General features: G+C 38.9%; 1 protein-coding gene across 7 annotated transcripts in view; it reads right to left on the minus strand.

Moving 5' to 3' along the window:
* The window catches only part of ppp1r12a (protein phosphatase 1, regulatory subunit 12A), a 145,955-nt gene that overhangs the window by 53,783 nt on the left and 78,942 nt on the right, over nucleotides 1–13,230 (minus strand). For 4 of the 7 annotated variants that reach the window (XM_052030621.1, XM_052030622.1, XM_052030620.1 and 1 more), the window contains 4 exons: nucleotides 8,481–8,717; nucleotides 6,613–6,710; nucleotides 6,359–6,514; nucleotides 2,698–2,844 (listed from right to left, as the gene is read on the minus strand). In XM_052030621.1, the coding sequence (XP_051886581.1) occupies nucleotides 2,698–2,844; nucleotides 6,359–6,514; nucleotides 6,613–6,710; nucleotides 8,481–8,717 (638 nt within the window). The remainder of the gene's footprint in view (nucleotides 1–2,697; nucleotides 2,845–6,358; nucleotides 6,515–6,612; nucleotides 6,711–8,480; nucleotides 8,718–13,230) is intronic. The other 3 variants (XM_052030624.1, XM_052030623.1, XM_052030625.1) reach the window with 2 other exon arrangements.

Raw genomic sequence — 13,230 nt, forward strand, 5'->3', positions numbered from 1 at the left:
GATGTCAATCTTCTTGGAAGTAAAGCACAAGCAGCACAGGAATTCAAACATATTTACAAATGAACACACATTAAATCTAGAACAGTACCCCAAAACTAGCAAGTAACATTCTTGGGAGGTACTGATTATACATCAATATACACTGACATTTATTCAAGTCTAAGTTTAAGTAACAAACTGTATTTAGTTATACACAGGTGCATGCATCTTTAACAGATTCCAAAAATCAGACCCATCTTGTTGAACAGATTGGAATAAAACAAACCCTTGGTTTCATGTTGCTAAGATTTAAATTTTGCAAATCAATTGTCAAGAACTTGGCCTATGCAAGTTTTGATGAAAGCTGGCCCAACCTTCGTTTATTTCTTGGAACATTGTGTTATTCTTTGGGCAGTTTTAAATGGAAATGTTTTCAACATTAAGGGGTGCATGGTAGTGTAGCGTTAGCATGACGCTATTACAATGCCAGCGATCAGGGTTCGATTCCCGTTGCTGTCTGTAAGGAGTTTATAAGTTCTTCTGTGTCTGCGTGGGTTTCCTCCGGGTGCTCCGGTTTCCTCCCACATTGCAAAGACGTATGGGTAGGTTAATAGGGTTTAAAATGGGCGGCGCGGACTCATGGGGCAGTAAGGGCCTGTTACCATGCAGTAAATTTTTTTAAAAAATGATTTTGGAATAATGACGATTTGTAAAGAGCAGTTTGCAACAAAGCAATCCACATAATGAAGGAGATTGAGTTTATTATCCTCTAGGTTTAGCAATGGCCTTCACTGCATCTAATTTTCAGATTATGAATGCTACACTTAACCCTCAATGCTACATAGTAAGAGCTAAATATTGTGACCAGAACATAATTAGTATGCATGGGGGGGGAGGGAGGAGAAGGGAAATAGCAAATGTTGAAGCAGTTATTAGATTAATGATGCTAAGTGTACTGAAGGAAAATATAGTGGGCTTTCTTCAAATGTTGCTTTTGTTTATTAAAATATTTTTCTTTAGTCATTGCAATTCTTCAAGATTTTCTCCAGCACTTTAAGTAACATCCCGATTTAGCAGCATTTGTCCTAAGTTATCTTTCCCCACATAAAGACCAAAAGTAAGAGCTCTATGGCACACATTTTTCCCTAGTGCACCGATATTGCCACCCGCCAAAGAAACATGTTTCAGATTAGATGAAGCTACTAAAGTTTGCTGGAAGTACATCAAGATTTGAATTCCATCTTTGCAAGTGAAATACGCAGCTTTCAGAAAAAGTTAAAATGTTGTAATTTACAAAGATACAACAGAGATGGAATGAGCTATTCCAACAATGGTAATTTGCTGGAAGCTTACTTGGTAAGTTTTCATTGAATGTAAATTCTAAAAGGCATCAGTTAGGTTTGAAAGCTGAACAAAGAGGACCAAGAATTTCAAGACTATCAAGTGATTGACAGCTTCACCAAAGCAGGTCCATTAAAGAGACTCCCAACATTTGTAATTTGGACTCATTATTACGGTTCTGTTTATTAAGTTTCCAACAAATGCTATGTAAAATCCTCAACTTCCGTAACTGTGTGACACAAGAGCTTGCTGACAAGGCTCATGTGTCAAGGAAATGGCACTGGGACAGAATTTCCAGGGCACATTCCAAGACCAGAGTTACTTCATGTGGAGAGAATTGGACATCCCTATACAGCCTGCTCAATGTTCCAATCGTTAACGTATATGAATAGGAAATCCAGCAACCTTCAAAAACAAAGCCAATTCCCACACTGATTTTTCCCAGCATGTAATCCAAGGATTTCCTGTACTTCCAAGAACACAAAGGGAGTTTTATTTTATCAGGTTCATGCACACCCAGGGTAAGTGGAAAAATAATTAACGATGCACTTGATACATATCAGAACACTCTTCCCATAAAATCTGAAAATGAAACAACACAAAATGCAACGATTCCACTTACGGTTGTGTCAGTTTTGAAAAAGCTATCAAATTGGTTTCACTCTCCTATTTCAACCCCCATGATCCAACAACATTTTTCAAACATTTATCCAAACCTTTTTGATGACAACTTAATTGCAAGAATGCAATATTTTAAGTGGAAAGCTATAGCATATTAGAATAGTGTTAAAGTGGGGTCCCAAGTTAGTTGTACACAAGCTGACCACTGCAATACATTGCAACCCAAACAAATAACTGGCAAGTTTACAGATTTGTGGTTCTTGGCAGATATTTGTACAAAAAGGTCATGACAGTAGCAACAAATTCTTTTTCCCATGATCTACAATTATCCAAAGATATTTTTAAAATACACAAGATTTAAAACATTAAAGAAAATCCAAATAATCTGGGAAGCGAAGTTGAAGTTATTGTTCAAGCTACAAATAACCTTCAGCAAAATTGAAGACTGATAACCTGTAATATTAACTTGACATTTTCCTGCTTACGTCTAATGGCAAGCATGCTATTTTCAGCACCTTCTGATTGAAGCTGAACTTTTGCACATCTTAACTTACTGGATGTTACACGTTATTGGTAAGGTTACCAGAGGTCTTGCTTTTTATACTTAGTCTGTACTTACATCAAAACATGGGAACTATCAGTGAAAACATATTTACACATATACACACATATGCGTTTGCATTTAAATGAGCTTGAAGCACATTGAAGAAAAGCATTTTTGCCAAATTAAGGTTGCCTTTTCAAACAGTGTTATACCTTCTGAAGATGCTGTAGGATGAGTACTGAGATGAAGTTGGTTGCCTAGACTGAGAATTAGTAGGATCCAAGCTGGTGCTTGAGGAAGAGCTGGCTGGGAGATGTCTGGCACTGCTACTTCTGCCTATCGCTAGCAGATACGGATTACTGCATGCATACCAAGCAAGAAAGCACATCAAAACAATTAGAAAATATGTAATACAAGCTACAGATACATGCTATCATGCACAAATGCAAAATAAAATTTTTTGAATATGCAAGCACTAGTGTTAAACAAATGACGAAACTGTAACATTCAGTGTGACTGGACAGCAACATACAAACCGGTTTTGGGTTCAGATACACAAGTTGCCAAGGATGACATCTATTGTTTGACAACTGCATGCAAGTCCTGAGTGACAAAAACTGACATCTTTAAAGGGCAATCATCTCCAAAAGTGCTTTCAGTTCAAGGTTTCAGGTTAATAAATGCATACTGTGAAATTTTTTTCCAGTCATTTCATTAATTACTGCAATTTCGGGAGTTTTTGTTTTGCACAAGTTGCTTTGTTTAATGTAACAAAAAAAAACTGCTGGACAAACTCAGCAGGTCAAGCAGCATTTGTGGAGGGAAAGGGATGGTTGACGTTTCGGGTTGAGACCCAAAACATCGAGCATCTCTTTGCCTCCAGCCATTGAGTTCCTCCAGAAGTTTGTCATTTGCTCCAGGTTCCAGTATCTGCAGGCTCTTGCATCTCTGCTCTGTTTAATGTCATAGAAACAAAGCGAACAGTGTTCATCTAATGAAAAACACAATTTTTAGGCCAGTATCAGTTTTCATAGATTACGAGTCAAACTTGTTATTAACATATCACAAGTATACTGATATGCATGAGTATGAAAATAATATTAACAATCTTTTTCCTATTGTTACACATTCACAGGAAGTTCAAGCAAATGCATGCAGTTGTCTGACAGAAGCAGAAAATATCCACAGATTAAGCGCAAGATACGACTGGTCACCATACAAATACATACAGCATCACTACTAAACACATCATGAATCTTTTTTAATAGATAACTTTTCAAGAGATACCTTCAAAGTATAAAATTATCCTAATTTCAACTTGGAGACCCATAGAGGCAAAAAGGGCTGCATTATACAGAGCCACTTCCAAAATTTGTTTTAGAAAAAAATTGTGGGGGGGAAAAAAACCCTGAAACTCACTTGAAAAGACCATTCGGTGGATATTAAGAACCTGCAATACAAGAAAAATTTAACACGGCAAGAATGTAGGCCTATTCTTTGTAAGTGCCCACCACAGGGGTTTTCCCATTGTTATAAGTTTGTAAGTTCTTCATCTCTGCACTGAAATAGTTTTTGAGTTAATCAGTCACCATTTGTACACTTTTGCCCATTAGAAGCCTATAGCAACAAAACTTTCCAAATATTCCCCAAAACAAAGCACCTTTGTCCCTTTCACTGCTGCATATTGAATATCACATGACAGCTGTACTGATGTGGAAAGTCATTCACTCACCTTTATTCACATCCAAAAATATTTAAATATTCTACAGTACTATGCCACTACTTTAAATATTATGGGGTTTATTTTATATTTTGATTCCTCGAAATCTATCCTACACATTAATCACTTGCTTCAATAAATTCAGCCTGACACCACTTTGAATGTCTCATACCACATCCCTTTCTATTTAACTTCAGGTACTGCAGAAGGTTTCTTTTCTCCTGCACACTTAACACTTTTTAACCTTCCAAGATCACCGCTTAGTTAGTTATCACATTTCCAGCTCATAAAACTCCCTTCTTTCCAACCTTCCCTTGCAGATCGAGCTCATCTTCCCTGCTACCAGGCTTGAATGCCATTCCAGTGTAATGGGTCAAGTTAACAGACTGCAGTCTAACTAGATCATTATTTCCTCTTGATTTGCATTCTGAGAACCAAAACTGACACAATGGATTCCTTCAGTGTTGTTAAATGTTAGGACGTCAATGCACAGCTCATACAACTGAAGGCAAAGCTGCATCAGAAAGAAAGTCTAATGTTTTATAGTTGGCCACCTGAAAACCAGTTAAAATTAATCAGTGTTGACTCTTCCTACCACAACAACTTTCCAATGACAGTGATTAACCACCAAAATGTTAAGTGTTTTAAACCACTCATCAACCTCTGCCACATGATATCACTTACATCTGGAAATTCCCAAAGAGAGTATCATAAATCTAAGTCAAAGCTGGTAAGAGATGAAGGCTTCAGGATCATGTTCACTACCTGATATTCCACAATGCACATTCCTTCAGATGTCTAATAACCTCCTGATTGGAGGACATTGTTGTAAGATGTCTAATAACCTCCTGATTGGAGGACATTGTTGTAAGAAAACAACAGCAGCCTAAAAGGATGAGTTCTTGCGACCTAATGTTACAATATGCCCCACAAGTCACGGGACACTCTTCAACAGACACTCACCTCCGCTGCAGAATCTCAGCATCTCTCTTTAAGTATCTTAAAAAGCCTGAGGTTACATCTGGTGTGGCAGCAAAACTTACACAAAATAGAAACAAAAAGACCTGATCTCTGCACAGTGCAAAGGCAGCATAAGATGCAGACTCGTCTGCAGGAATTATTTCTCCTCATCTGCCTTTTCTTCGCAATGGGGCAATGATGGTTAAAGCGACAGAAAGGAAGTATCACCCAGAAGTATTGATTTAGCACATTGGTTTTCCATGCCAAGCTGCCTTGCCAACCACCAGGGTGCATCAATCTTTCTTATTATGACAAAAAAGGCTGCCCTTGAGCCCATCAGGTCCATGCCAGCTTGAGCAGACAAACCCCACCAGTCCCAAGGCCCCCTCTCCTTGTTTCTCTATAGTCCTGCAGCTTGCTCTCTTGCACATACCCGTCAATTCCCCTTTGATTCTTTTACAACCCACCTAAGACTACGGGGTAATTTCCAAAAGACAATTAACCTTAGCAGCACATCTTTGAGAGAAAGAAACTCTAATGCTTTGGAGGTGGTCACCTGAAAACTGGTTCACGTTAATTCAGAGGAGAAAAACAGAGCATTCAGTGGTCATGGAGATAAACTCCACACAGACAGCAGCTGAGGTCACATGAAGTTATTATGTAGCAGTGCAAAGTGCTGTGCCACTGTACTACCAAGGTAATGAAGTCAAATGCCCATGCTGTAACAATGAATGGACAAGCATGTATGTAGAGATCAGGATGATAACAGTGCTCAAAGATTTTCCTCGATTTCAAATACTGCCAATCATGTAAACTGACAAAATTATGCAATGTTCAGTGTGTTACAGGGTGATACTTGATAAGCTAAATGGCTTTTTCCCCCCCTCATTTCTCCCATAAAAAGTGAACCTTTCTCCTCCTGAATTAAGGTTAAGAGGCCGAACACAATAAGCTCCTTCACTTTGTTGCAGGCCAGACCTATTCAAGCTGATGGGGATAAAAGAATAAACACTGAATTTATTGACAGCACCGATGTTAGATTTTACTCAATGGTTCTGGTATGCTGTGATGTGTCATCTTTGTAATTAGGCTTTTGAGTGATGAACTGAAGGGGAACCAGATGTTTGTTACCATAATCAAACTTGCTTCCATAACCAAATCACTACACAAACGTCTTGAGAGCTTCCAATTACCTTCTTTGATAACTAGGCACTACGTTGGTGACAGCAGCATTTTGTGTTGTAAGCCCTTCAGTGGTGGTGGTGTGGTTCATTTCTTTCCTCTTTGGGTCTTCTTCCCAACGCCGCCTTGTGTAAGAACCACTGCGCACAAAGTTACTTGCAGAATCTCTGTGAAGTAATCATCTCAGTTGAGTATGCATAAGGGTGGGGGAGTTGGGGCAGGGGATTGGTAAATGGGTAATAGAGTAAATGGAGTAGGATTTTACCTGATTTCTCTATCATCGATGTCTGACGTACTAGCTAATCTTCTAGACAGAACTGTAGGCGAAACATAAGCAAGCCTCGTTCCTTTCTGATCCTTCTCCTGTCGGAAGAAAAGTGGATTCAATAAATTCTGCTTTGGTGAGTGCTAAAATCCTTTTCAACTCTGGCACATTAAAACAACATGTAAAAATTGTTTTCTCACTTGAAGCAAATGCAAAACGTGGCAAGAGGTGGAAATCTGTAATAACGGAAAACAGTTACAGAAAACATGGCAAGAACTGTGTTTTTGGAAAACAGTGGTTTGGTGCAGCCAGTTGAACTACTGCCTAACAGCACCAGAAACCTGAGTTCAATCCTGACCTCTGGTGCAGTGTGTGGACATTGCACCTTCTACCTGTGACTGCACATTCCATAAACGTATGGGTTAGTAGGTTAACTGGCTGCTATAAATTGCCCCTATTGCAAGCAGTAGAATCTGGGGGAAGTCGATTGGGATGCGAGGAGAATAAAAATGTAGGATTAATGTGGTATTGGTATAAATAGGTGATCGATGGTCAGTGGGGACTCAGTTTTCAGTTTCTGGTCTGTCTCTCTCTGACCTCAGAGGGTCAGGCAGCAGCTGGGAAAATAAAGAATGATCTGCAACTTGAACTTTATTCCCTTTTGCTGCCGGTATCTGACGTTTTCTGCTTTACATTATTTTTGGTCTTGTTTAGTTCATACAAAAAGGCAGTTTTATTCAATTAGCCCCGTGACAACCAACTTTGTCAGTGTATTGTTCCAGCATGGGAAATCTAGCAGTAACAGAAGTGATTCTGATGAAGCTGTACCTCACAGATAGAATGTACATTTCTATCCTTCAACCTTTGTGCAGCTACTTTCTAACTGCATTAATCAAAAAGAAAAACACTACAAGCGAGGAAGAATATGCAGAGTACTTGCTTGCAGCTGGCCTCTCAGGATTATTGACCCACTATTCAAATCCACAAATGAAAAGAAAGCAATTGCTCTTCATTCAAGTGTACCGATGACAACCTCTGGCTGAAGGGTACAATAGGCGCTCCAAACAAAAGAGCACATGTAGCTTCTTGATAGAGATTGGACTGTCAAGCCATACACAGATCTGCATGTCCATTATTTTATGGAAAATAACAGAAAACTACATTGCAAATTCAACCACAATAAGGAGAAATTCAGAACAATATACTTGAGTCTTTCAGAAATGGGTCACCCTCTCTTATCTAATCTTGCAGTCTCTACACTGAATTTAGCCTGCACACATTTTCTTACAAAAGAATGCTGGAATTTTAAACGAAAACAGAAAATGCTTAAAATGGGTCACACAGCATCTGTGGAGTGAGCAAAAGTTGATGTTTCCATTTGATGATCTCCATCAACCTGAAACATTAACCGTTTCTCTCTTCATAGTTTACTTCTTATTCCAACACTCCCTCCTACTGGGGCAAGAAGAAATCCTGTGCACATTCAGTGTTTGCAAAAGAAAGATATTCCCTAGTGTTACCTCTTCTGGAAGATGCAAGAGTCTGGCATGAACAGTGAAACTGGCATACAGACTAAACCGAGCAGAGGGTCAAACAATCAGAGACCAGTGCTCTTGCTTGGTAACAAATTGTAAATCTGGTGGCACATTAGTCTAAGACCTTCTTTCCAAATACTCCTATTCTTTAACAGGATTATCACAAAATATTAGTGTTTTGAAACCAATTGTTTTTGGAGTGGGCTGTGGAGGGGAAAGGGAGCAGGGAAGAATCTGACCAAGCAAAAGGTCTCCGAATCATTTTGGATCCAATTCTGTGCCAAATTTGTGCTCCAACATTAAAGGAGGTGGTGTGCGCATTTAGTGACTTACTTTCTCTTTGTTATCTAGAGTGGATGAGAGTCGAGGACTTGAGGCAGAGCGCATCACACCTGTGATGTCTCTCTCCTTTTGCGTCTCTTTGGAAGCACTGATTTCAGCTAATGCACCATAGCTTCCAGTCTTCCGAAGTCCTGACCTCCAAGAAGCTGGAGATGCATCTTTCTTTTCTTCCTCATCTTTCCTCTTCTTTTCTTCCTCCTTTGAATACTTGATAAATGGAGCAGCAAACTGTAAATTGAGATTGAAGAGAGTATTGTGTTAAATCTTTCAGGATCTAGTTCCAGGCAAGGCCACATGTAAAGGTCAGGGTTTGACAAAACAACAGATCATTCTTTTCATACTCGTACAGCAAACCTGACAAAAACTTAAAATTTTCAAGTTACAATGCATCATTTCTTTAAAATCTGTGCCCAAACCGTAACATCATTAAAGACAATTTTCCAGGACACCCTTTTCACACTGAGAAAAATCATGCAAGATCCAGACCACATGAACATATCTGCAAAGAAATTACGGTCAGATAATTAGCAGTATTTCCAATTCAGCCATTATCAAATCTTTGGAATAAGATTGCAGGACAACTGAACTAATTTATATTTTGGCTTTTGATGCACCTTTGCTTTGGGTGATGATCAAAGAACTTTCCTGAGGTTTGTTTCAGAATCCTATAATAAAACATTAGAAGATGGACAGTTTATTTCACTATGAGGCAAAGAATCCAAACTTTTCAGCACTCAATAAAAATGAATCATTTTTTAAAATAAAAGTAAATCATCCAACACCACAGTTGGATGAGGGAAAAAACTAGCTAAGATCTGATTAAGCAACTTTTTATTAACTGAAGTCTTATGTTATTTAGTGTTTCTCCAGGAACAGCGAATAATGTTAATACTCCAGAAGACAAAATATTTTGATAGCCCTTACAAGCTGCAAGCTTGTTCTTCACTCTTTGTGCACATCTGACGCTCAACACAAGAACAAAATAAGAGGACGCTACCCGAATCCTCAAACCTCCTTCTTCATTCCATTGATCATGGCTGATCTGCCTTAAGACTCATCTCCTCTTCTATGCCAATTACCCCAATCTTTCAAGAATCTACCTACCTCTTGAAATACCCTTTAATGATCTAGTCATGACTCTCCGGAGGAGAGAACCTAGCTACCCTTATTGTTAATGCTGTCTGACAACTTCATTCACAAGCACAACCCTCTCTATCATCGAGGACATCTTCAAGTGGTGGTGCCTCAAGGCTGTGGCATCCATCACTAAGGACTTACACCATCCAGGAGATGCCCTCTTGTTACTACCATTGGGGAGGTGGTACAGGAGCCTGAAGACACTCGCTCAGTGATTCAGAAACAGCTACTTCCCCTCCATCAGATTTCTAAACAGTCCATGAACACTTCCTAGTTATTCCTTTTTTTTTTGCACTATTTAGTTTTGTAATTTACAGTAATTTTATGTTTTTGCACTGTACTACTGCTACAAAACAACACATTTTACATCATTGAAGTCAGTGATAATAAATCTGATTCTATTCTCACTAATGTTGGAGTACAACTGAAGCGCAATACCAAGACCTCCAGCTCCACCTACCTGGAAATATTTCCTTCCTCCTGCTTGAGGCTTAATTTCAAATGTTTACCTGCACATCTTCCTTTAATTGATAATGGGATAGCTGAATAATTTATAATGGAGTGATTCAGCTTGATTCTATGTTATCTCCACCTGCTCTCAGATCAAAAAATAGCTGAGACCAGCCTCAAGTCGTATCACCCATGACCCCCCAAGGATGGTGAGTGATCATTATTCCTCGCAAAATAATGGAACCATTTTGGTCTGTGTGCAACACTAAAGAAAGGAGTTTGGAACCACTATTGTCAAACTACAATATCATGTACTTCTCCTTCATCTATATTTGTCTAATAGTAGTTCATGCACTGAGGCAGATTAAGACATTGCAACTAAACAACAGACATGAGGAACATATGTGCACACAAACCACACAAACTCTAGAATTTTATTCTAGTATTCAGATATCAGAACTACTTGTTTAAAAAAAGTACATGGAAATGAGTATCATCACAACATGCACAGTGAAACTGGATACTTCAGGTAAACGGGAACTTAACACGAAACACAAACCTCTGTGCACACAAGAGGCAGCTCACCATAACTTTTTCACCCTTTTGAGGCACAAGAACAATGCCAGTTTTACGCAAGCCCTGACGCCAAGATGTCGGATCTAATGGCTCCGCCACAGGCAAGACAGGAGAAATGGATTCATACTGAAGCCAATTAAAACAGAAAGTGCAATGAGAAAACCGCAAGGAGAAATGCTTAAGTGTGCTGTCAGTCACACACCAAAAGTGTGAGCAAGATCAGGAAAGACAAGGTCAAGAACTTCTACACTCTATATTAATAAAATAGTGTAGAGTCTTACCACTTTCAATAAATCAAACCCAAATCACAGTACAAGGCACAATATAGTATTTAATCAGACTCGATTCCTCAAGATACGTTCCTCAAAAGGTATGCATTTTTCAAATTTTAAGCTTTCAGCTTGATACATCAATGTGATATGGTGCTGGAGACACGTCGCAGCTGATGAGCAGAGGTTAAATATCTGCTGAGTAGATGCAGAATCTGCTGGTTGTCAGGAGAACAAACCGACCACAGCTAACTTGCAGCCTGGTGCATTAATGTCAGATCTTTCATTGAGGCATAGGCTTCCACTTTCCAGGCAGTTAACTTGATGCTTATTAGAACTCAGCTGGATCATCCACTTTCTTCAAGTAGGGCCAGAGTTTTCAGCCAAAGCAGCAGGAGGCAATCACAATCACCAACATAATGGAGAAATTCTGACAACTTGAGGCCAGGCACGCAGAGTTAAATGTGGAAGTCCACAAGCTGTTGTCATTGACTCCTTGCTCCTACACATGATGCACTGTAGCAAGATTTTAAAAAAATCTGAACCATCAAGACTTTCAGGTATTTATGAATTATTCTTCATGAAGAACTCAAGCTCCTAATTTTTCTACATGTTAACTGAATTTTTATTGTATACTGAGCCATAATTACTGCTCAATCTGCTTGTCCTAAAAGACCAATCTTGTGTTTAAGAATTCTCAATCCATCATAAGCATTTTCAAAATATTTCAAAAATACTTTTCATTTCAACTATTTGAAGTCGATAACTGTTCGATTAACCTCAATGTTTATTTCAGTAAGTGTTATTACTCCCCGGTTTACTGTACAAGAATTCAAGTTGTGGGTTTCTTTAGCCTGCTTGATGAAAACACTGGTGCTCGGCACAAGATCTCCTAAACCCAAAGACTAACCCTAGTTCATACTGAGAAAAAATTTAAACACATGTTGAAGAAATCACAAGATCTTTGTGGGTACCCATCTTTTTGCAGTACAGGAGGAGATCATTTGGTCCACCAGGTCCATGCTGAACCTGGGGAGCAATCCTATTAGACCCACTCCCTCCTCTTCATTTCCTTGTATCCTGTTTTATTCTCTCACATGTGCCCATCAACTTGCCTTTTAATTATTTTTGCTATTAACCTACATTAAGAAATAATTTACAGAGACAAATTAACCTACGAGTAAACCTTTCGGATATGAGAGGAAACCAATGCTGCAGGAGGAATACCAGTCAGAGAGAATGTGTAAACTCTGCAGAGAGCACTCAAGGTTAGGATTGAATTTAAGCCCCCTGGAGCTATGAGACAACGCCACTAGCTGTTGTGTCATCAAGCTTAGCGTGTATGAAACCACCAACTAAAAGTGCTGTGAGAAGTTCTTCAGAAGGGATCACATTTTGGCTTAACAGCTGGACTGGAACTCTGCATCCAACTTTCATTGCCTTTTAACGTGTGTGGTTTTACAATAGCATGCACATGGGAAAATAACTGTGCCAACCTAACGTATGACTATGCGCTTTTGATGGAAAGCAGGAATTCAGAACAAATCAGTTGGTTCATGAAAAGCCCCTTACCTCATTCCTCCCATCTCCACAGAAAGACACCAGTTTAGGATTTATCACCACCTAGTTTATTCACCTTCTATAATAGAACAGATCATCCAGAGAGGAAAACCTTTCCGGTACTCCCAGTGAATGTAATATCCTTGCACGATGTATAATTAGTGACTTTCCTAAACTCAGTTTAGAACTCAAGCTACGTATCTCCCATCAGAAGTTGAAACCCATTGCCATTTCACACCAGGAAAAGTGCAACTGTCCTGGTCCTAGAAATGTGACACCTAAGCTTTCCAATTACTCTGGCAACTTGATGGGTTTTGAAAGCACTTTCAAAATGTTTGTAATGCAGTCTTGATTCAGGCAGGGGATGGTCCATCTCTTCAAATCCTTTTAAAGGCAATTCAAAGAAGAGCAACAAAGCTGATGGCTCAAGCTTCATTGATTCTATCAATAAAAAAAAACTGGAGAAGCTGGAGAAAAGACGACATTGAGTGGAAACATTAATTGTGTACGAGATCGTAAGGTTTAGAGAAAATGAAATAAAACCAAAAAGATTTTGCAAATGAAGGCCTCCATTTAAAACAGCAGTTTTCTCAGGTGTTCTTAACAGCTCTGAAAGCACTGAAATTCATAGACATGTATTCACAGAAGTAAACTCTGTATTCATTGTGCTCAGCACAATCTTAAATAGTTATTTGTCCAAAGAAAATGACCATGATACTACATGTATAGGGTTATGGTGAGAGGAAAGA

The sequence above is a fragment of the Pristis pectinata genome, chromosome 15, assembly GCF_009764475.1.
Source record: "Pristis pectinata isolate sPriPec2 chromosome 15, sPriPec2.1.pri, whole genome shotgun sequence".
Classification (NCBI taxonomy): Eukaryota; Metazoa; Chordata; class Chondrichthyes; order Rhinopristiformes; family Pristidae; genus Pristis; species Pristis pectinata.